The sequence below is a fragment of the Cheilinus undulatus genome, linkage group 21 (genome assembly GCF_018320785.1).
Source record: "Cheilinus undulatus linkage group 21, ASM1832078v1, whole genome shotgun sequence".
NCBI classification, from domain to species: Eukaryota; Metazoa; Chordata; class Actinopteri; order Labriformes; family Labridae; genus Cheilinus; species Cheilinus undulatus.
This window is the reverse complement of record NC_054885.1, coordinates 41,628,824-41,655,696: the sequence shown is the minus strand read 5'-3', so window position 1 is coordinate 41,655,696 and position 26,873 is coordinate 41,628,824. Positions and strand designations below refer to the sequence as shown.

The following is a 26,873-nucleotide window of genomic DNA, read 5'->3' as shown; positions in this document are numbered from 1 at the left end:
CTACAGTTGCCATGGTTACTGTTGTACAGTTCTCTATGGAGTTTACTCCTCGGGAGCGGCTACGTCACGTGTTTTGTTTCTCTGATTGGTTGTAAAGATGTGACAGACAGAACCTTCATCCAATCACCCTCTGAGGTTTTTTCCAAAGGCTTTGTCCTTTCCCAGACGCCGTCTATGAGAGGTTTACCAGATGGATGTGTGTTAGGTTATCACTGATCGAGAGGAAAAAACAAACAACAGCAGCGACTGAGACACATTTACGTGAATGTGTGAACAGCCTGACCCCAACAGTAATGTAGAGATGAAAGGATGTATTGATTATTTCTGCTGCCATGCTGACTGATGACCCTCAGACCCTTTTATTTCTATCCAACACCAGACAGAGGGCCATGCCTCAGTGACTCCTGTCCTGTGCTCTACACAGATTCAGTGTTTACTACTCTAACATTCATGTGTTTGAATCATTGGGGGTTGAAAATACAGACCCTGATGTTGGTTCCACATTAGGGGGCGGGGCCTCAGTCAGAGTACACCTGAGCCCAAGGTCTGGTTCATGTGATCGGTGTAAACATTAGCATTCCTAACCACAGTATCACGCCTGAGTCTTCATGAAGAACTGGTCCCAACCCTGGTTTTTATGGACCCAAATCTGGTCCACAGAGATGTGAGTGCAGGGTTCTTGTTGGGCTGTAAGGTCAGTCCTAAACATCTCCTGTCTCTCTGAAAACTATCACATGGGGGACAGTTCCTCCTCTGAGCTACAGTGGATGTGGACGTAGAAGAGAGTTAGTGTTGGCGTCCCTGAATAATAAAAACATCCACAGTAGAAGGGTGGACTCTGCATGGACATGAACCAAACTAATGAGTCTCTGCCAAGGTTGATTCTTGGTGGATTCTCAAACCAACTACACGTGCTCTCTGATGGCGTCCTCTCTGACGCCCGTGCTCTCTGACGCCCGTGCTCTCTGACAGCCGTGCTCTCTGACAGCCGTGCTCTCTGACGCCCGTGCTCTCTGACGCCCGTGCTCTCTGACGCCCGTGCTCTCTGACGCCCGTGCTCTCTGACGGCCGTGCTCTCTGACGGCCGTGCTCTCTGACGCCCGTGCTCTCTGACAGCCGTGCTCTCTGACAGCCGTGCTCTCTGACGCCCGTGCTCTCTGACGCCCGTGCTCTCTGACGCCCGTGCTCTCTGACGGCCGTGCTCTCTGACGGCCGTGCTCTCTGACGGCCGTGCTCTCTGACGGCCGTGCTCTCTGACGCCCGTGCTCTCTGACGCCCGTGCTCTCTGACGGCCGTGCTCTCTGACGGCCGTGCTCTCTGACGCCCGTGCTCTCTGACGCCCGTGCTCTCTGACGGTGTGCTCTCTGACGCCCGTGCTCTCTGACGCCCGTGCTCTCTGACGCCCGTGCTCTCTGACGGCCGTGCTCTCTGACGGCCGTGCTCTCTGACGGCCGTGCTCTCTGACGGCCGTGCTCTCTGACGCCCGTGCTCTCTGACGCCCGTGCTCTCTGACCGCCGTGCTCTCTGACGCCCGTGCGTTTCTGGACGCCCGTGCTCTCTGGACGCCCGTGCTCTCTGACGCCCGTGCTCTCATACGCCCGTGCTCTGTGACGCCCGTGCTCTCTGACGCCAGTGCTCTCTGACGGCCGTGCTCTCTGACGGCCGTGCTCTCTGACGGCCGTGCTCTCTGACGGCCGTGCTCTCTGACGCCCGTGCTCTCTGACGCCCGTGCTCTCTGACGCCCGTGCTCTCTGACGCCCGTGCTCTCTGACGGCCGTGCTCTCTGACGGCCGTGCTCTCTGACGCCCGTGCTCTCTGACGCCCGTGCTCTCTGACGGCCGTGCTCTCTGACGGCCGTGCTCTCTGACGCCCGTGCTCTCTGACGCCCGTGCTCTCTGACGCCCGTGCTCTCTGACGCCCGTGCTCTCTGACGCCCGTGCTCTCTGACGCCCGTGCTCTCTGACGCCCGTGCTCTCTGACGGCCGTGCTCTCTGACGGCCGTGCTCTCTGACGGCCGTGCTCTCTGACGCCCGTGCTCTCTGACGCCCGTGCTCTCTGACGGCCGTGCTCTCTGACGCCCGTGCTCTCTGATGGCCGTGCTCTCTGATGGCGTGCTCTCTGACACCCCTGCTCTCTGACGGCCGCGCTCTGACACTGACACAGCTGTGGTTGTTTATGGTGGCGCTCTGATGAACAGGAGGTGACAGACAGCAGCTTCAACATCTGCTCTCCGTCTCCATAATGAAGCCTTTTCCTGAGCGGCTGTGAGAGTGCAGGGTCAGAGCTGTCTGAGTGGGGACGTTCAGTCACAGTTACTCTACATTAGTGTCCTCACTGAGAGGTTAGACAATGAAAAACCTCAGCCTGAGGTCGCTCCGCTCAAAACCTACAATCCAGGCGGTCTAAAGATCCTGACTCGACATTTTCCTGCTGACTCAACACTTCCTGTTCCTGAATAAACGGTCCAGCACAGAATCAGGAAGCAGGTTCACTTTCTGACTCTCTGTTCTGCTTTAACATTCACTGATCTCGTTCATACCTCACACGTTCAAGGTCATTCTCAAGGGCGCTGTGGTTCAGCGTCACATTAACCTTCAGATCATGATGGAGAGACTCTGAGGACAGGTGTTCATCTGTAAACGCTCTGTCTTTAAACAGGAATGTGTGGACAACTCTCTAATGAGCAGCTCTATGTGGAGTGTTGCATAAGCCCTCCCTGCTGACACTTCCCCAAAGACTGGTCAGAAGGATGAAAACAGCTCTGACGCTCTCAGAACCACTGAACATTTAGATCTGTGCAGGAACGAGAATCCTCCTTTTGTTACTGTTAGAGAGCAGTGGTGGGCAGTAAACTGGTACTAATACTGTCACTAGTGAAACCACCAACACGGATTCTTAGAAATAATTTAAATAATCAGAGTGATGTGGAGCTCAGACCAGGCATGACAGTCACACACAGCTCAGTGTGAGCTCTGCAGCATGTTCACTACAGAGCAGCAGGCACAGGGACCTGGATCTCAGTAGTCTGGGTTAAACACAGGGACCTGGATCTCAGTAGTCTGGGTTAAACAGAGAATAACACACAGGTCATTGATCTGCCGTTCAGTCAACATGGACAGACATCAGCCTGATCGTGACAGAGCAGGTGTAAACCTGAAATACTCTGACCTCAGCCATCACATCATCTAGGACTGGATCTGATCAATACTTCCTGTTCAATAAACCTGATCATCATCAATAGTTATCAATAACTAGCCAGAGTCTGAGCTGACTTCATTTCTGGTTAAACTAGTGGTTTCTCTGTTAGCCAAACATCCCTAATGACTGAGATCAGAGCTGGAATCCTGCCAGTGAGGTACTTATCAGCCAGCCTCCTGATCACGGAGACCACCAGGCTGATCAGGGTTCAGCTCCTGATCACGGAGACCACCAGGCTGATCAGGGTTCAGCTCCTGATCACGGAGACCACCAGGCTGATCAGGGTTCAGCTCCTGATCACGGAGACCACCAGGCTGATCAGGGTTCAGCTCCTGATCACGGAGACCACCAGGCTGATCAGGGTTCAGCTCCTGATCACGGGGACCACCAGGCTGATCAGGGTTTAGTGAGGAGAAAACAGACGTGTTAGGGCTGAAGAGTCAGACTCCAGTGGAGCTCAGACACTTCAGGTGTTTAAAGGTGAGTCAGCTGTTTCAGGACTGGAACCTGAGGAGGCTGTCCACAGGTGGACTGGACTGCTGGACAGAGATGGAGGTCACGGAGGAAAGACCCTCCGTGTTTATGGTCAGTATGGGGCGTTGGCTAGATGGACCATCAGTTCAGAACCTTTATTAATAATAATATTAACATATATATCACTTTTAAAACTGGGATTACAGTGTTACTGTGGGTTGTTACTCCAAAGATGTACCAGTGAAATCTCCATAAAGGCAAAGGTCTAATGGTCAGTGAGTCTACTTAGCAGGTATGTGGCTCATGTCCACACAGAGGCTACAGGTCCAGATGAAGGCAGACCTATCCCCTACACCCCTCCCTCTCTAATCCCACTCTCCTCCACAATAAAGGCACACCAGCCCACACCCTGAATGAAATAATGTAGAATCTACAAGATAAAAAGGAAAGAAGCATAAGTATGGGACAGAGAAGGACAAAGGGGAGGACCAGCCGGTCTACGGAGGACCAGCCAGTCTATGGGGACACTTACGATCTGCTTCTCCGTGTACTTGTTGGAGCTGAGCAGGTTGACGGCCTCCATGTGTCCAAAGTCGATGTCGTGTCCCAGCAGGAAGATGAAGAGCAGCTTGCAGACGTATTTCTTCTTGCTGTACCCATCCAGAGCTTTGTCTCCTTTAAACTTGGAGCGGATGTTTGCCAGCTCTTTATTGATCCGTTTGATTTCTGCTTCCTTGCTCTTACCTGATGGGACAGAGAGGAACACAGCGTCATCATTTATGACAGGAACACAGAGGATACGGCTTTAAAATTCAAACAGGACTCACTACAGGCTGAGAGGAGACCAGCTTCATAAAGGAGAACACCTGATCATCAAACAGGACTCACTACAGGCTGAGAGGAGACCAGCTTCATAAAGGAGAACACCTGATCATCAAACAGGACTCACTACAGGCTGAGAGGAGACCAGCTTCATAAAGGAGAACACCTGATCATCAAACAGGACTCACTACAGGCTGAGAGGAGACCAGCTTCATAAAGGAGAACACCTGATCATCAAACAGGACCATGACACACCTGAGTTTCCTCTGACATTCAAACCAATCACATAAGAGTGGACAAAATCATGAAGTGAAGCTGCACCATCAGAGAAATATTAGAAAATCTCAGGTGAAGCTGGAACTCTATGATCAGTCTTAATGTGAAGACATTTCCATTACAGCTGCAAACACTATCCCAGTCTGAGCATGTGCAGTGACCATTACTGGAGTCTGAGTTATTTTAGGTAAAAAGGGAAGCTTTCTCCGTCAGTAGGGCTGGGCAATTCATCGAATGCAGATTAAATCACAATATGACCTACAGCAGTTTTCAGATCAGAGGGTGCAGTATTTCTTTGACCTGGCGTGTTTTAAATTCCAGTTTAATATTTTTTAAGCAGAGCTGTTAATAATGCAAACATTTAAGCGCCAATCATTTCTAGAATAACTGACCTTGTTTTCATATATTGTCTTCTTCAAAATAAGAAATCCATAAAATCATCACTCCCTTTGTTATAATTCATTTCAAATTTACAATTAAGGACAAAACAATTGCAATAAGACATTTCTGTTAGATTGAATTTTGGGGAGATTTTTGATTAGAAATTTTCAGTTAACTTCTCTTAAAAAAGCAAAAGTGACTGATTAAAAAAATGTCATCCTTCTTATTAGAGTACTCGACTACAAAAAGAGTGTATTACTGCAGCCCAAACCATGATTAATGAGGTCAGATCACTAACAGATAACTGTAAACGGATGCACAGCCCTAATCAGCAAATATAAATCTGACTGTGAATGTTTTCATAACTTTAACTCTCCATAACAGCGCTGACAGGGTGGAGAATAAAGACGGAGCTGGCTAACAGTGGAACCTGAGACAGATGAGAGTCAAATAAACAGATTTAAACCCAGAGAGAAGAGAGTTTACACCAGGACTGATCCTGTCTAACTCCTCTGTGTGAGAGATGAACAGAACCACAGGGATCAGAAACTCTTTACAGAGAAACTAAGAGTCTAGTTTGGTATGTTTAGATTTCAGATCCAGGTAAGCTGAAAACCTTTATTTACACAGCTTAAATTGACAATCACCTGTCCTCTGTCTGATTTCTCTGAGCTGTTTGTGAAGGACTGAACCATGGGAAAATATTACCTGTGGATTTACCTGACTTCCCACCAGCCTTTTACCCTGGGATTCTTACAGAATAAACTAGTGTGAGCTATTCAACGATCTTTAAACCGAAACTAACATTTCATCAACACTTTTTCACACTGCTGCATGGCAACAAGATTATCAGGATCCCTGGAAAACATGATTTACTAATCCATGTTACAAATGTATTCTACATATTAGAATCTTTTATATGTTACGCCCCCCCCCCCCCCCCCGTTGTCATGATCCTCCTGATCGTCCACATGCATGAATGACCCGTTTCCTCTCTCTGCCTGATTATAGCAGCTGAACAGGTGTACCTAATGAAGTGATCATTGAGTGCTTCTAAGAACTGACAGTAAGATAAGCCATGCTTTATAATAATTACACTGTTCTGTAAGTCAGGCTCTCTGTAAAGAGATTTTCAGACCCCCCCCCCCATCAATAATCAATAATCAGATGATATCAATCACTGATTTATGATGATCTTAATCCCCCATCCACAGCATCAGATCAATATTAACAATCATAAAGAACAACTTAGGACAGTGAATCTGCAGACGCAGTGATCCCTCCTCCATCTCCCAGTAACCCTGTCCAGGACCACTGTGTCCCAGTAGGACCTTGTTCTGGGTCTTTGTGGAGCCAAAGTCAGACTGAGGTCATGTTGGGATTCTCCTGCAGTGTCCTCAGAATAATCTACATTTATACCAGTAAAAGACATTTCATATCCTGATCCAGACTAAAACCAAACCCAGGACAGAAACACAAAGATGTTTCACACTCTTAATAATGTAGAAATTTAAAATGTACCAACAATAACTACAAAGTCCTCCTCCTCACATACAAATCTCTCCATGTTCTGGCTCCTCAGTACCTTTCTGATCTCCTCCATCCATACACACCATCCCGCAACCTTCCATCTTCAGACACCAGCCTACCTTCCATGCCCAAAACCAAACTCTGAACCTATGGAGACAGAGCCTTCAGTGCTGCAGCCCCCACCCTCTGGAACACTCTTCCTGCAGACATCCGTAGCGCTCCATCTCTGGACATTTTCAAAAAAACGTCTGAAACGCCACCTGTTCACCACAGCCTACAGTCTTCACTAAACCACCCTTACACTCATCCTACCCTCACATAGTCTGTCCATGTCTATGTGTTCCTGTAAAGCGTCCTTGGGTTTCTTGAAAGTCGCTTTATAAATTCAAGATATTATTATTATTATTATTATTATTATTATTATTATTATCATTATCATTATTATTATCATTATGATTGTGTTCCCAGACTGAGCAGGTGTTTGATATGCCATAAAGCAGAGGTTCTCTGATCACATTTCTCTTTATCCTGGTCTGACCTACTCATATCCATTAGGTCAGTAACTACTGACAGAAAACCTCAGCTTAGACACGTTTCTAATGTTCATAGATACAGGATAGATAAAATCACACCAGCAGCACTGTGGCTTTGTGTAGCACAGAGTCCATCTGTGCCGCGTCACAGCCCAGCATCTAACAGCTCACACACGCGGGTCCTGGATCAGGAAAATACCTCAGGAGTATCAAAGTGGACCTGCTGGTCCCTGTCTGAGCCAAGCAGGCTGAAAACCTGTTAGCTCAGATCCTCAGACTGTAAACCTTCACATCAGAATGTCACAACACCTGAATTTAACATTTTAGTACCATTTCAGTGAAAATCTAACACAATTACCACAAATGTCACAACAACAGAAGCAGAAGTCCTAGACCGGGTCCTTTCTGGTCTTCATTTAAAAGACAAATAAATGAAAATATAACAGGAAACATGGTGAACACTGAGCTGTGCTGAAGCATCAGCTACAGTTTAAATGTTTCTGTCAGATCTAAACAGGATGAAGGAGGTGAGTGGCAGGATGTGATGGATGTTTTCATAGTTCCAGTCATTTCTACTCTAATGATCAATAATCATTCAATATCAGATCATTTCATTTTACACCCCTAATGAAAAGGTCTGGATATTACCTGGATAGATTCTGACCTGGATAGTTCCTGTCCTACAGGGGTGTGGTGAACATGTTAATGTCATGTTGACGTCTGTGACCTCCAGCTATGGATCCACCAGCTGAGATAGTTTCAACATAGGGTTTAGAGTGGACTTTACACCAGAACTGAGTTAGAACTGAACTGGTTTCAACATAGGGTTTAGAGTGGACTTTACACCAGAACTGAGTTAGAACTGAACTGGTTTCAACATAGGGTTCAGAGTGGACTTTACACCAGAACTGAGTTAGAACTGAACTGGTTTCAACATAGGGTTTAGAGTGGACTTTACACCAGAACTGAGTTAGAACTGAACTGGTTTCAACATAGGGTTTAGAGTGGACTTTACACCAGAACTGAGTTAGAACTGAACTGGTTTCAACATAGGGTTCAGAGTGGACTTCACACCAGAACTGAGTTAGAACTGAACTGGTTTCAACATAGGGTTCAGAGTGGACTTTACACCAGAACTGAGTTAGAACTGAACTGGTTTCAACATAGGGTTTAGAGTGGACTTTACACCAGAACTGAGTTAGAACTGAACTGGTTTCAACATAGGGTTTAGAGTGGACTTTACACCAGAACTGAGTTAGAACTGAACTGGTTTCAACATAGGGTTCAGAGTGGACTTTACACCAGAACTGAGTTAGAACTGAACTGGTTTCAACATAGGGTTTAGAGTGGACTTTACACCAGAACTGAGTTAGAACTGAACTGGTTTCAACATAGGGTTTAGAGTGGACTTTACACCAGAACTGAGTTAGAACTGAACTGGTTTCAACATAGGGTTTAGAGTGGACTTTACACCAGAACTGAGTTAGAACTGAACTGGTTTCAACATAGGGTTCAGAGTGGACTTCACACCAGAACTGAGTTAGAACTGAACTGGTTTCAACATAGGGTTCAGAGTGGACTTTACACCAGAACTGAGTTAGAACTGAACTGGTTTCAACATAGGGTTTAGAGTGGACTTTACACCAGAACTGAGTTAGAACTGAACTGGTTTCAACATAGGGTTCAGAGTGGACTTTACACCAGAACTGAGTTAGAACTGAACTGGTTTCAACATAGGGTTTAGAGTGGACTTTACACCAGAACTGAGTTAGAACTGAACTGGTTTCAACATAGGGTTTAGAGTGGACTTTACACCAGAACTGAGTTAGAACTGAACTGGTTTCAACATAGGGTTTAGTGTGGACTTTACACCAGAAGTTGTGAGTAGCTGGTGTAACAGTCTAGCCGTCTGTCTCCATGTGTTTGTGAAAGTATAAACACAGTCAAACTTTATTGATTTCTACATCTGAGTGAGATTGGTGAGTAAATAACAGAAACCTCCTCTGACATGATGCACCGTCCACTGGTGGCTTATCAGAACACCACAACAGTACATTTGGAATCTGGTTTCTAGATTAGGGGTGCACAATACTGGGTTTATGCTGATACAAACTAATTACTGATGAATAGAAAAGGCTTCAGCTGACTGATGGAGGTCTGTTAGTCCACCCTAAACTCCACTAACTTATTTGTTTACATGTCCTAAATTTAGAGATTATATTGGCAGGTTTTTACAGCCAAAATATTGAATGTAAATATCAGCAGAAATGTCCTTTCCAAAAAAAAAACCCACACTTCTAAAGCTAAAATCTGTTGTGCTGATATAATTGTGCACTCTGAATACAGATTCGATGCTTTTAAACATGACTCTAATGATATTAGCCTTTAACAACAGAACTTCTAGACTCCAGTACTGCATCATTTAAGTGTTTTTAACTATCAACAACTGTAGCTAAACTCCTGCATACTGTCTAAACATGCTCTATTTATCTTCACAGTTCTTGTTTGAAAATGTAGATGTAGGTAGTAAAAAATCCTTCTGGAAACTTCTGTAATTTGTTTTATTATGATGCCAACTGTTGGTTAAACCTCGGGAACATTTCCATGCCAAGACTGGCCAAGGTCTTTGTTAAACCAGGAATTTGTACCTTTATTCATGTCAAATAAAGGCTGTCAGACTCGTCTGTCCTTTTTCTGTCCCATGTTTTCCCCCTAGACAGGGTACAGTTAAAAAACACCGACAATGTTGTTGTGCAGTTTAGACATTGTGCAAAAAATTTACTTCCAGTTCTGAATGATGTTTTTTTATTTTCAGCATAAATATAACAGTAAAAATATTGTTTTTGAATTTGTTGGTACTTTACACATTACCATCTTTTAAATGATAGAAAAGGTACTGTTTTAACCAAATAAAAGTGTCCAAATATAAGGCATGTTATCGTCAGAAGAGTTAACATCAGCAGAATGAGATGAGTCAGTCAGAATGGAAAATGACAGGGAAGAAATGTAATGTGACTAGAAAAATAGAAATAGAACTGTTTCAACTGACTTTAATAATAGAAATAGTACCGTTTCAACTGACTGTAATAATAGAAATAGTAATGTTTGAACTGACTTTAGTAAGAATAGTACCGTTTTAACTGACTATAATAATAGAAATAGTACCGTTTCAACTGACTTTAATAATAGAAATAGTACCGGTTCAACTGACTGTAATGATAGAAATAGTCCCGTTTTAACTGACTTTAATAATAGAAATAGTACCGTTTCAACTGACTTTAATAATAGAAATAGTACTGTTTCAACTGACTTTAATAATAGAAATAGTACCGTTTTAACTGACTGTAATAATAGAAATAGTACCGTTTCAACTGACTTTAATAATAGAAATAGTACCGGTTCAACTGACTGTAATGATAGAAATAGTCCCGTTTTAACTGACTTTAATAATAGAAATAGTACCGTTTCAACTGACTTTAATAATAGAAATAGTACTGTTTCAACTGACTTTAATAATAGAAATAGTACCGTTTTAACTGACTGTAATAATAGAAATAGTACCGTTTCAACTGACTTTAATAATAGAAATAGTACCGTTTTAACTGACTTTAATAAGAGAAATAGTACCGTTTCTACTGACTTTAATAATAGAAATAGTACCGTTTCAACTGACTTTAATAATAGAAATAGTACCGTTTTAACTGACTGTAATAATAGAAATAGTACCGTTTCAACTGACTGTAATAATAGAAATAGTAATGTTTGAACTGACTTTAGTAGGAATAGTACCGTTTCAACTGACTATAATAATAGAAATAGTACCGTTTCAACTGACTTTAATAATAGAAATAGTCCCGGTTCAACTGACTGTAATGATAGAAATAGTCCCGTTTTAACTGACTTTAATAATAGAAATAGTACCGGTTCAAATGACTTTAATAATAGAAATAGTACCGGTTCAACTGACTTTAATAATAGAAATAGTACCGGTTCAAATGACTTTAATAATAGAAATAGTACCGGTTCAACTGACTTTAATAATAGAAATAGTACAATTTCAACTGACTTTAATAATAGAAATAGTACCGGTTCAACTGACTTTAATAATAGAAATAGTACAATTTCAACTGACTTTAATAATAGAAATAGTACCATTTTAATTGACTGTAATTAGAGAAATAGTACCGGTTCAACTGACTGTAATGATAGAAATAGTACCGGTTCAACTGACTTTAATAATAGAAATAGTACAATTTCAACTGACTTTAATAATAGAAATAGTACCGTTTTAACTGACTGTAATAATAGAAATAGTACCGTTTCAACTGACTTTAATAATAGCAATAGTACTATTTCAACTGACTTTAATAATAGAAATAGTACCGTTTGAGCTGACTGTAATAACAGAAATAGTACCGTTTTAACTGACTGTAATAATAGATATAGTACCGTTTCAACTGACTGTAATAATAGAAATAGTACCGTTTTAACTGACTGTAATAATAGAAATAGTACCATTTCAACTGACTTTAAAAATAGAAATAGTACCGTCTCAACTGACTGTAATGATAGAAATAGTCCCATTTTAACTGACTTTAATAATAGAAATAGTACCAGTTCAACTGACTTTAATAATAGAAATAGAACCGTTTTAACTGACTGTAATAATAGAAATAGTACCATTTCAACTGACTGTAATAATAGAAATAGTACCGTTTCAACTGACTGTAATAATTGAAATAGTAATGTTGGAACTGACTTTAATAGGAATAGTCCCGTTTTATCTGACTTTAATAATAGAAATAGTAATGTTTTAACTGACTGTAATAATAGAAATAGTACCGGTTCAACTGTCTGTAATAATAGAAATAGTACCGGTTCAACTGACTTTAATAATAGAAATAGTACCGTTTGAACTGACTGTAATAATAGAAATAGTAATGTTTGAACTGACTTTAATAGGAATAGTACCGTTTTAACTGACTGTAATAATAGAAATAGTACCGTTTTAACTGACTGTAATAATAGAAATAGTACCGGTTCAGCTGACTTTAATAATAGAAATAGTACCGTTTCAACTGACTTTAATAATAGAAATAGTACCGTTTCAACTGACTGTAATGATAGAAATAGTCTCGTTTTAACTGACTTTAATAATAGGAATAGTACCGTTTTAACTGACTGTAATAATAGAAATAGTATCGTTTTAACTGACTGTAATAATAGAAATAGTACCGGTTCAACTGACTTTAATAATAGAAATAGTACCATTTCAACTGACTGTAATGATAGAAATAGTCTCGTTTTAACTGACTTTAATAATAGGAATAGTACCGGTTCAACTGACTTTAATAATAGAAATAGTACCATTTCAACGTACTGTAATGATAGAAATAGTCCCGTTTTAACTGACTGTAATAATAGAAATAGTACCAGTTCAACTGACTTTAATAAAAGAAATAGAACCGTTTCAACTGACTGTAATAATAGAAATAGTACCATTTCAACTGACTGTAATAATAGAAATAGTAATGTTTGAACTGACTTTAAGAGGAATAGTCCCATTTTATCTGACTTTAATTATAGAAATAGTACCGTTTCAACTGACTGTAATAATAGAAATAGTACCGTTTTAACTGACTGTAATAATAGAAATAGTACCGGTTCAACTGACTTTAATAATAGAAATAGTACCGGTTCAACTGACTGTAATGATAGAAATAGTACCAGTTCAAATGACTTTAATAATAGAAATAGTACAATTTCAACTGACTTTAATAAAAGAAATAGTAACGTTTCAACTGACTGTAATAATAGAAATAGGAATGTTTGAACTGACTTTAAAAATAGAAATAGTACCGTCTTAACTGACTGTAATGATAGAAATAGTAATGTTTGAACTGACTTTAATAGGAATAGTCCTGTTTTAACCGACTTTAATAATAGAAATAGTACCGGTTCGACTGACTGTAATGATAGAAATAGTCCCGTTTTAACTGACTTTAATAATAGAAATAGTACCAGTTCAACTGACTGTAATAATAGAAATAGTTCTGTTTTAACTGACTGTAATAATAGAAATAGTTCCTTTTCAACTGACTGTAAAATTAGAAATAGTACCGTTTCAACTGACTTTAATAATAGAAATAGTATCGGTTCAACTGACTGTAATGATAGAAATAGTCCCGTTTTAACTGACTGTAATAATAGAAATAGTACCGGTTCAACTGACTTTAATAGTAGAAATAGTACCGTTTCAACTGACTTTAATAATAGAAATAGTACCGTTTTAACTGACTTTAATAATAAAAATAGTACCGTTTCAACTGACTTTAAAAAAAGAAATAGTACTGTCTTAACTGACTGTAATGATAGAAATAGTACCGTTTTAACTGACTGTAATAATAGAAATAGTACCATTTTAACTGACTGTAATAATAGAAATAGTACCGTTTCAACTGACTTTAAAAATAGAAATTGTACCGTTTCTACTGACTTTAATAATAGAAATAGTACCGGTTCAACTGACTGTAATGATAGAAATAGTCCCGTTTTAACTGACTTTAAAAATAGAAATAGTACCGTTTTAACTGACTGTAATAATAGAAATAGTACCGTTTCAACTGACTTTAAAAATAGAAATAGTACCGTCTTAACTGACTGTAATAATAGAAATAGTCCCGTTTTAACCTGACTGTAATAATAGAAATAGTACCGTTTCAACTGACTTTAATAATAGAAATAGTACCGGTTCAACTGACTTTAATATTAGAAATAGTACCGTTTTAACTGACTGTAATAATAGAAATAGTACCGTTTCAACTGACTTTAAAAATAGAAATAGTACCTTCTTTACTGACTGTAATGATAGAAATAGTACCGTTTTAACTGACTGTAATAATAGAAATAGTACCGTTTTAACTGACTGTAATAATAGAAAAAGTACCGTTTTAACTGACTGTAATAATAGAAATAGTACCGGTTCAACTGACTTTAATAATAGATATAGTACCGGTTCAACTGACTGTAATGATAGAAATAGTCCCGTTTTAACTGACTTTAATAATAGAAATAGTACCGTTTTAACTGACTGTAATAATAGAAATACTACCGTTTCAACTGACTTTAAAAAAAGAAATAGTACCATCTTAACTGACTGTAATAATAGAAATAGTACCGTTTTAACTGACTGTAATAATAGAAATAGTACTGTTTCAACTGACTTTAAAAATAGAAATAGTACCGTCTTAACTGACTGTAATGATAGAAATAGTACCGTTTCAACTGACTCTAATAGGAATAGTACCGTTTTAACTGACTGTAATAATAGAAATAATAATGTTTGAACTGACTGTAATAGGAATAGTACCGTTTCAACTGACTGTAGGAATAGTAATGTTTAACCAACTTTAATAGGAATAGTACCGTTTTCACTGACTTAAGCACCATTCTAACTGACTGTGTTATAGTAGGAATAGTAATGTTTAAACTGACTTTAATAAAAGATATAGCACCATTTAAACTGACTTATATAGGAACAGTAATGTTATAACTGACTTTAGCACCGTTTTAACCAACTATTATAGGAATAGTACTGTTTCAACTGACTATAATAATAGGAATATTAATGTTTTAACTGACTACAATTAAAGATATAGCACCGTTTAAACTGACTATCATAGCAACAGTAATGTTATAACTGACCATTACAGGAACAGTAATGTTATAACTGACTATTACAGCAACAGTAATGTTATAACTGACTTAAGCACCGTTTTAACTGACTATTACAGGAACAGTAATGTTATAACTGACTATTACAGGAACAGTAATGTTATAACTGACTATTACAGCAACAGTAATGTTATAACTGACTATTACAGCAACAGTAATGTTTTAACTGACTTTAGCACTGTTTTAACTGACTATTATAGCAACAGTAATGTTATAACTGACTATTACAAGAACAGTAATGTTATAACTGACTATTACAGCAACAGTAATGTTATAACCCACTATTATGGCAACAGTAATGTTTTAACTGACTTTAGCACTGTTTTAACTGACTATTATAGCAACAGTAATGTTATAACTGACTATTACAGGAACAGTAATGTTATAACTGACTATTACAGCAACAGTAATGTTATAACCCACTATTATGGCAACAGTAATGTTTTAACTGACTTTAGCACTGTTTTAACTGACTATTACAGGAACAGTAATGTTATAACTGACTATTACAGGAACAGTAATGTTATAACTGACTATTACAGCAACAGTAATGTTATAACCCACTATTATGGCAACAGTAATGTTTTAACTGACTTTAGCACCGTTTTAACTGACTATTATAGCAACTGTAATGTTATAACTGACTATTACAGCAACAGTAATGTTATAACCCACTATTATGGCAACAGTAATGTTTTAACTGACTTTAGCACCATTTTAACTGACTATTATAGCAACAGTAATGTTATAACTGACTATTACAGCAACAGTAATGTTATAACTGACTATTACAGCAACAGTAATGTTATAACTGACTATTACAGCAACAGTAATGTTATAACTGACTATTACAGCAACAGTAATGTTATAACTGACTTTAGCACCGTTTTAACTGACTATTACAGCAACAGTAATGTTATAACTGACTATTATAGCAACAGTAATGTTATAACTGACTATTACAGCAACAGTAATGTTATAACCGACTATTACAGCAACAGTAATGTTTTAACTGACTATTACAGCAACAGTAATGTTATAACTGACTTTAGCACCGTTTTAACTGACTATTACGGCAACAGTAATGTTTTAACTGACTATTACAGCAACAGTAATGTTTTAACTGACTTTAGCACCGTTTTAACTGACTATTATAGGAAAAGTATCGTTTTAACTGACTATTACAGCAACAGTAATGTTTTAACTGACTTTAGCTCCGTTTTAACTGACTATTATAGGAAAAGTATCGTTTTAACTGACTATTACAGCAACAGTAATGTTATAACCGACTATTACAGCAACAGTAATGTTATAACCGACTATTACAGCAACAGTAATGTTATAACTGACTTTAGCACTGTTTTAACTGACTATTATAGCAACAGTAATGTTATAACCGACTATTACAGCAACAGTAATGTTATAACCGACTATTACAGCAACAGTAATGTTATAACTGACTTAAGCACCGTTTTAACTGACTATTACAGCAACAGTAATGTTATAACCGACTATTACAGCAACAGTAATGTTATAACCGACTATTACAGGAACAGTAATGTTATAACTGACTTCAGCACCGTTTTAACTGACTATTACAGCAACAGTAATGTTATAACCGACTATTACAGCAACAGTAATGTTATAACCGACTATTACAGCAACAGTAATGTTATAACCCACTATTATGGCAACAGTAATGTTTTAACTGACTTTAGCACCGTTTTAACTGACTATTACAGGAACAGTAATGTTATAACCGACTATTACAGCAACAGTAATGTTATAACCGACTATTACAGCAACAGTAATGTTATAACCGACTATTACAGCAACAGTAATGTTATAACCGACTATTACAGCAACAGTAATGTTATAACCGACTATTACAGCAACAGTAATGTTATAACTGACTATTACAGCAACAGTAATGTTATAACCGACTATTACAGCAACAGTAATGTTTTAACTGACTATTACAGCAACAGTAATGTTTTAACTGACTTTAGCACCGTTTTAACTGACTATTATAGGAAAAGTATCGTTTTAACTGACTATTACAGCAACAGTAATGTTATAGCTGACTATTACAGGAACAGTAATGTTATAACTGACTATTACAGCAACAGTAATGTTATAACCCACTATTATGGCAACAGTAATGTTATAACTGACTATTACAGCAACAGTAATGTTATAACTGACTATTACAGCAACAGTAATGTTATAACTGACTATTACAGCAACAGTAATGTTATAACCGACTATTACAGCAACAGTAATGTTATAACCGACTATTACAGCAACAGTAATGTTATAACCCACTATTACAGCAACAGTAATGTTATAACCGACTATTACAGGAACAGTAATGTTATAACTGACTATTACAGCAACAGTAATGTTATAACCAACTATTACAGCAACAGTAATGTTTTAACTGACTATTACAGCAACAGTAATGTTTTAACTGACTTTAGCACCGTTTTAACTGACAATTATAGGAAAAGTATCGTTTTAACTGACTATTACAGCAACAGTAATGTTATAGCTGACTATTACAGCAACAGTAATGTTATAACCCACTATTATGGCAACAGTAATGTTATAACTGACTATTACAGCAACAGTAATGTTATAACTGACTTTTACAGCAACAGTAATGTTATAACTGACTATTACAGCAACAGTAATGTTATAACCGACTATTACAGCAACAGTAATGTTATAACTGACTTAAGCACCGTTTTAACTGACTATTATAGCAACAGTAATGTTATAACTGACTATTACAGCAACAGTAATGTTATAGCTGACTATTACAGCAACAGTAATGTTATAACTGACTATTACAGCAACAGTAATGTTATAACCGACTATTACAGCAACAGTAATGTTATAACCGACTATTACAGCAACAGTAATGTTTTAACTGACTATTACAGCAACAGTAATGTTTTAACTGACTTTAGCACCATTTTAACTGACTATTACAGGAACAGTAATGTTATAACCGACTATTACAGCAACAGTAATGTTATAACCGACTATTACAGCAACAGTAATGTTATAACTGACTTAAGCACCGTTTTAACTGACTATTACAGCAACAGTAATGTTATAACCGACTATTACAGCAACAGTAATGTTATAACCGACTATTACAGGAACAGTAATGTTATAACTGACTTCAGCACCGTTTTAACTGACTATTACAGCAACAGTAATGTTATAACCGACTATTACAGCAACAGTAATGTTATAACCGACTATTACAGCAACAGTAATGTTATAACCCACTATTATGGCAACAGTAATGTTTTAACTGACTTTAGCACCGTTTTAACTGACTATTACAGCAACAGTAATGTTATAACTGACTATTACAGCAACAGTAATGTTATAACCGACTATTACAGCAACAGTAATGTTATAACCGACTATTACAGCAACAGTAATGTTATAATTGACTATTACAGGAACAGTAATGTTATAACTGACTATTACAGCAACAGTAATGTTATAACCGACTATTACAGCAACAGTAATGTTTTAACTGACTATTACAGCAACAGTAATGTTTTAACTGACTTTAGCACCGTTTTAACTGACTATTATAGGAAAAGTATCGTTTTAACTGACTATTACAGCAACAGTAATGTTATAACCGACTATTACAGGAACAGTAATGTTTTAACTGACTATTACAGCAACAGTAATGTTATAACCGACTATTACAGCACCAGTAATGTTATAACTGACTTTAGCACCGTTTTAACTGACTATTACAGCAACAGTAATGTTATAACTGACTATTACAGCAACAGTAATGTTATAACCGACTATTACAGCAACAGTAATGTTATAACTGACTTTAGCACCGTTTTAACTGACTATTACAGCAACAGTAATGTTATAACCGACTATTACAGCAACAGTAATGTTATAACCGACTATTACAGCAACAGTAATGTTATAACCGACTATTACAGCAACAGTAATGTTATAACCGACTATTACAGCAACAGTAATGTTATAACCGACTATTACAGCAACAGTAATGTTATAACCGACTATTACAGCAACAATAATGTTATAACCGACTATTACAGCAACAGTAATGTTATAACCGACTATTACAGCAACAGTAATGTTATAACTGACTATTACAGCAACAGTAATGTTATAACTGACTATTACAGCAACAGTAATGTTATAACCGACTATTACATCAAAAGTAATGTTATAACCGACTATTACAGCAACAGTAATGTTATAACTGACTTTAGCACCGTTTTAACTGACTATTACAGCAACAGTAATGTTATAGCTGACTATTACAGCAACAGTAATGTTATAACCGACTATTACAGCAACAGTAATGTTATAGCTGACTATTACAGCAACAGTAATGTTATAACCGACTATTACAGGAACAGTAATGTTACAACCGACTATTACATCAACAGTAATTTTATAATCGACTATTACAGCAGCAGTAATGTTTTAACTGACTTTAGCACCGTTTTAACTGACTATTATAGGAAAAGTATCGTTTTAACTGACTATTACAGCAACAGTAATGTTATAACCGACTATTACAGCAACAGTAATGTTATAACCGACTATTACAGCAACAGTAATGTTTTAACTGACTTTAGCACCGTTTTAACTGACTATTATAGCAACAGTAATGTTTTAACTGACTTTAGCACCGTTTTAACTGACTATTATAGGAAAAGTATCGTTTTAACTGACTATTACAGGAACAGTAATGTTATAACTGACTATTACAGGAACAGTAATGTTATAACCGACTATTACAGCAACAGTAATGTTATAACCGACTATTACAGCAACAGTAATGTTATAACCGACTATTACAGCAACAGTAATGTTATAACCCACTATTATGGCAACAGTAATGTTTTAACTGACTTTAGCACCGTTTTAACTGACTATTACAGCAACAGTAATGTTATAACCGACTATTACAGCAACAGTAATGTTATAACCGACTATTACAGCAACAGTAATGTTATAACCGACTATTACAGCAACAGTAATGTTATAACCGACTATTACAGCAACAGTAATGTTATAACCGACTATTACAGGAACAGTAATGTTATAACTGACTATTACAGCAACAGTAATGTTTTAACTGACTATTACAGCAACAGTAATGTTTTAACTGACTTTAGCACCGTTTTAACTGACTATTATAGGAAAAGTATCGTTTTAACTGACTATTACAGAAACAGTAATGTTATAACCGACTATTACAGGAACAGTAATGTTATAACCGACTATTACAGCAACAGTAATGTTATAACCGACTATGACAGCAACAGTAATGTTATAACTGACTTTAGCACCGTTTTAACTGACTATTACAGCAACAGTAATGTTATAGCTGACTATTACAGCAACAGTAATGTTATAACTGACTTTAGCACCGTTTTAACTGACTATTACAGCAACAGTAATGTTATAACTGACTATTACAGCAACAGTAATGTTATAACCGACTATTACAGCAACAGTAATGTTATAACTGACTTTAGCACCGTTTTAACTGACTATTACAGCAACAGTAATGTTATAACCGACTATTACAGCAACAGTAATGTTATAACCGACTATTACAGCAACAGTAATGTTATAACCGACTATTACAGCAACAGTAATGTTATAACCGACTATTACAGCAACAGTAATGTTATAACCGACTATTACAGCAACAGTAATGTTTTAACTGACTTTAGCACCGTTTTAACTGACTATTATAGGAAAAGTTTCGTTTTAACTGACTATTACAGGAACAGTAATGTTATAACTGACTATTACAGGAACAGTTATGTTATAACCGACTATTACAGCAACAGTAATGTTATAACCGACTATTACAGCAACAGTAATGTTTTAACTGACTTTAGCACCGTTTTAACTGACTATTATAGGAAAAGTATCGTTTTAACTGACTATTACAGGAACAGTAATGTTATAACTGACTATTACAGCAACAGTAATGTTATAACTGACTATTACAGCAACAGTAATGTTATAACCGACTATTACAGCAACAGTAATGTTATAACCGACTATTACAGCAACAGTAATGTTATAACCGACTATTACAGCAACAGTAATGTTATAACCGACTATTACAGGAACAGTAATGTTATAACTGACTATTACAGCAACAGTAATGTTTTAACTGACTATTACAGCAACAGTAATGTTTTAACTGACTTTAGCACCGTTTTAACTGACTATTATAGGAAAAGTATCGTTTTAACTGACTATTACAGAAACAGTAATGTTATAACCGACTATTACAGGAACAGTAATGTTATAACTGACTATTACAGCAACAGTAATGTTTTAACTGACTATTACAGCAACAGTAATGTTTTAACTGACTTTAGCACCGTTTTAACTGACTATTACAGCAACAGTAATGTTATAACCGACTATTACAGCAACAGTAATGTTATAACCGACTATTACAGCAACAGTAATGTTATAACCGACTATTACAGCAACAGTAATGTTATAACCGACTATTACAGCAACAGTAATGTTATAACCGACTATTACAGCAACAGTAATGTTTTAACTGACTTTAGCACCGTTTTAACTGACTATTACAGCAACAGTAATGTTATAGCTGACTATTACAGCAACAGTAATGTTATAACTGACTTTAGCACTGTTTTAACTGACTATTACAGCAACAGTAATGTTATAGCTGACTATTACAGCAACAGTAATGTTATAACCGACTATTACAGCAACAGTAATGTTATAGCTGACTATTACAGCAACAGTAATGTTATAACCGACTATTACAGGAACAGTAATGTTATAACTGACTATTACAGCAACAGTAATGTTATAACCGACTATTACATCAACAGTAATGTTATAACCGACTATTACAGCAACAGTAATGTTATAACCGACTATTACAGCAACAGTAATGTTATAACCGACTATTACAGCAACAGTAATGTTATAACCGACTATTACAGCAACAGTAATGTTTTAACTGACTTTAGCACCGTTTTAACTGACTATTATAGGAAAAGTATCGTTTTAACTGACTATTACAGGAACAGTAATGTTATAACTGACTATTACAGCAACAGTAATGTTATAACCGACTATGACAGCAACAGTAATGTTATAACCGACTATTACAGCAACAGTAATGTTATAACCGACTATTACAGCAACAGTAATGTTATAACCGACTTCAGCACCGTTTTAACTGACTATTACAGCAACAGTAATGTTATAACCGACTATTACAGCAACAGTAATGTTATAACCGACTATTACAGCAACAGTAATGTTATAACCGACTATTACAGCAACAGTAATGTTATAACCGACTATTACAGCAACAGTAATGTTATAACCGACTATTACAGCAACAGTAATGTTATAACCGACTTCAGCACCGTTTTAACTGACCATTACAGCAACAGTAATGTTATAACCGACTATTACAGCAACAGTAATGTTATAACCCACTATTATGGCAACAGTAATGTTTTAACTGACTTTAGCACCGTTTTAACTGACTATTACAGCAACAGTAATGTTATAACTGACTATTACAGCAACAGTAATGTTATAACCGACTATTACAGCAACAGTAATGTTATAACCGACTATTACAGCAACAGTAATGTTATAACCGACTATTACAGGAACAGTAATGTTATAACTGACTATTACAGCAACAGTAATGTTTTAACTGACTATTACAGCAACAGTAATGTTTTAACTGACTTTAGCACCGTTTTAACTGACTATTATAGGAAAAGTATCGTTTTAACTGACTATTACAGCAACAGTAATGTTATAACCGACTATTACAGGAACAGTAATGTTATAACCGACTATTACAGCAACAGTAATGTTATAACTGACTTTAGCACCGTTTTAACTGACTATTACAGCAACAGTAATGTTATAACTGACAATTACAGCAACAGTAATGTTATAACCGACTATTACAGCAATAGTAATGTTATAACTGACTTTAGCACCATTTTAACTGACTATTACAGCAACAGTAATGTTATAGCTGACTATTACAGCAACAGTAATGTTATAACCGACTATTACAGCAACAGTAATGTTATAGCTGACTATTACAGCAACAGTAATGTTATAACCGACTATTACAGGAACAGTAATGTTATAACTGACTATTACAGCAACAGTAATGTTATAACTGACTATTACAGCAACAGTAATGTTATAACCGACTATTACAGCAACAGTAATGTTATAACCGACTATTACAGCAACAGTAATGTTATAACCGACTATGACAGCAACAGTAATGTTATAACTGACTTTAGCACCGTTTTAACTGACTATTACAGCAACAGTAATGTTATAGCCGACTATTACAGCAACAGTAATGTTATAACTGACTTTAGCACCGTTTTAACTGACTATTACAGCAACAGTAATGTTATAGCTGACTATTACAGCAACAGTAATGTTATAACTGACTTTAGCACCGTTTTAACTGACTATTCCAGCAACAGTAATGTTATAACCGACTATTACAGCAACAGTAATGTTATAGCTGACTATTACAGCAACAGTAATGTTATAACTGACTTTAGCACCGTTTTAACTGACTATTCCAGCAACAGTAATGTTATAACCGACTATTACAGCAACAGTAATGTTATAACTGACTTTAGCACCATTTTAACTGACTATTACAGCAACAGTAATGTTATAACTGACTATTACAGCAACAGTAATGTTATAACCGACTATTACAGCAACAGTAATGTTATAACCGACTATTACAGCAACAGTAATGTTATAACCGACTATGACAGCAACAGTAATGTTATAACTGACTTTAGCACCGTTTTAACTGACTATTACAGCAACAGTAATGTTATAGCCGACTATTACAGCAACAGTAATGTTATAACTGACTTTAGCACCGTTTTAACTGACTATTACAGCAACAGTAATGTTATAGCTGACTATTACAGCAACAGTAATGTTATAACTGACTTTAGCACCGTTTTAACTGACTATTACAGCAACAGTAATGTTATAACCGACTATTACAGCAACAGTAATGTTATAGCTGACTATTACAGCAACAGTAATGTTATAACCGACTATTACAGGAACAGTAATGTTATAACTGACTATTACAGCAACAGTAATGTTATAACCGACTATTACATCAACAGTAATGTTATAACCGACTATTACAGCAACAGTAATGTTATAACCGACTATTACAGCAACAGTAATGTTATAACCGACTATTACAGCAACAGTAATGTTTTAACTGACTTTAGCACCGTTTTAACTGACTTTTATAGGAAAAGTATCGTTTTAACTGACTATTACAGCAACAGTAATGTTATAACCGACTATTACAGCAACAGTAATGTTATAACCGACTATTACAGCAACAGTAATGTTATAACCGACTATTACAGCAACAGTAATGTTATAACCGACTATTACAGCAACAGTAATGTTATAACCGACTATTACAGCAACAGTAATGTTATAACCGACTATTACAGCAACAGTAATGTTATAACCGACTATGACAGCAACAGTAATGTTATAACTGACTTTAGCACCGTTTTAACTGACTATTACAGCAACAGTAATGTTATAGCTGACTATTACAGCAACAGTAATGTTATAACCGACTATTACAGCAACAGTAATGTTATAGCTGACTATTACAGCAACAGTAATGTTATAACCGACTATTACAGGAACAGTAATGTTATAACTGACTATTACAGCAACATTAATGTTATAACCGAGTATTACAGCAACAGTAATGTTATAACCGACTATTACAGCAACAGTAATGTTATAACCGACTATTACAGCAACAGTAATGTTTTAACTGACTTTAGCACCGTTTTAACTGACTATTATAGGAAAAGTATCGTTTTAACTGACTATTACAGCAACAGTAATGTTATAACCGACTATTACAGGAACAGTAATGTTATAACTGACTATTACAGCAACAGTAATGTTATAACCGACTATTACAGCAACAGTAATGTTATAACCGACTATTACAGCAACAGTAATGTTATAACCGACTATGACAGCAACAGTAATGTTATAACTGACTTTAGCACCGTTTTAACTGACTATTACAGCAACAGTAATGTTATAACTGACTTTAGCACCGTTTTAACTGACTATTACAGCAACAGTAATGTTATAGCTGACTATTACAGCAACAGTAATGTTATAACTGACTTTAGCACCGTTTTAACTGACTATTACAGCAACAGTAATGTTATAACCGACTATTACAGCAACAGTAATGTTATAGCTGACTATTACAGCAACAGTAATGTTATAACCGACTATTACAGGAACAGTAATGTTATAACTGACTATTACAGCAACAGTAATGTTATAACCGACTATTACATCAACAGTAATGTTATAACCGACTATTACAGCAACAGTAATGTTATAACCGACTATTACAGCAACAGTAATGTTATAACCGACTATTACAGCAACAGTAATGTTTTAACTGACTTTAGCACCGTTTTAACTGACTATCATAGGAAAAGTATCGTTTTAACTGACTATTACAGCAACAGTAATGTTATAACTGACTATTACAGCAACAGTAATGTTATAACTGACTATTACAGCAACAGTAATGTTATAACCGACTATTACAGCAACAGTAATGTTATAACCGACTATTACAGCAACAGTAATGTTATAACCGACTATTACAGCAACAGTAATGTTATAACCGACTATTACAGCAACAGTAATGTTATAACCGACTATGACAGCAACAGTAATGTTATAACTGACTTTAGCACCGTTTTAACTGACTATTACAGCAACAGTAATGTTATAGCTGACTATTACAGCAACAGTAATGTTATAACCGACTATTACAGCAACAGTAATGTTATAGCTGACTATTACAGCAACAGTAATGTTATAACCGACTATTACAGGAACAGTAATGTTATAACTGACTATTACAGCAACATTAATGTTATAACCGAGTATTACAGCAACAGTAATGTTATAACCGACTATTACAGCAACAGTAATGTTATAACCGACTATTACAGCAACAGTAATGTTTTAACTGACTTTAGCACCGTTTTAACTGACTATTATAGGAAAAGTATCGTTTTAACTGACTATTACAGCAACAGTAATGTTATAACTGACTATTACAGCAACAGTAATGTTATAACCGACTATTACAGCAACAGTAATGTTATAACCGACTATTACAGCAACAGTAATGTTATAACCGACTATTACAGCAACAGTAATGTTATAACCGAATATTACAGCAACAGTAATGTTATAACCGACTATTACAGCAACAGTAATGTTATAACCGACTATTACAGCAACAGTAATGTTATAACCGACTATTACAGCAACAGTAATGTTATAACCGACTATTACAGCAACAGTAATGTTATAACCCACTATTACAGCAACAGTAATGTTATAACCGAATATTACAGCAACAGTAATGTTATAACCGACTATTACAGCAACAGTAATGTTATAACCGACTATTACAGCAACAGTAATGTTATAACCGACTATTACAGCAACAGTAATGTTATAACCGACTATTACAGCAACAGTAATGTTATAACCGACTATTACAGCCACAGTAATGTTATAACCGACTATTACAGCAACAGTAATGTTATAACTGACTTTAGCACCGTTTTAACTGACTATTACAGCAACAGTAATGTTATAACTGACTATTACAGCAACAGTAATGTTATAACCGACTATTACAGCAATAGTAATGTTATAACTGACTTTAGCACCATTTTAACTGACTATTACAGCAACAGTAATGTTATAACTGAC

The 26,873-nt window shown here is 36.7% G+C and overlaps 1 protein-coding gene across 5 annotated transcripts in view; it reads right to left on the bottom strand.

Annotated features, from left to right (window-relative positions):
- The window catches only part of ap2a1 (adaptor related protein complex 2 subunit alpha 1), a 71,862-nt gene that overhangs the window by 43,716 nt on the left and 1,273 nt on the right, over positions 1 to 26,873 (bottom strand). For all 5 annotated transcript variants that reach the window (XM_041817319.1, XM_041817317.1, XM_041817320.1 and 2 more), the window contains one exon: positions 4,205 to 4,416. In XM_041817319.1, coding sequence (XP_041673253.1) covers positions 4,205 to 4,416 — 212 coding nt within the window. The remainder of the gene's footprint in view (positions 1 to 4,204; positions 4,417 to 26,873) is intronic.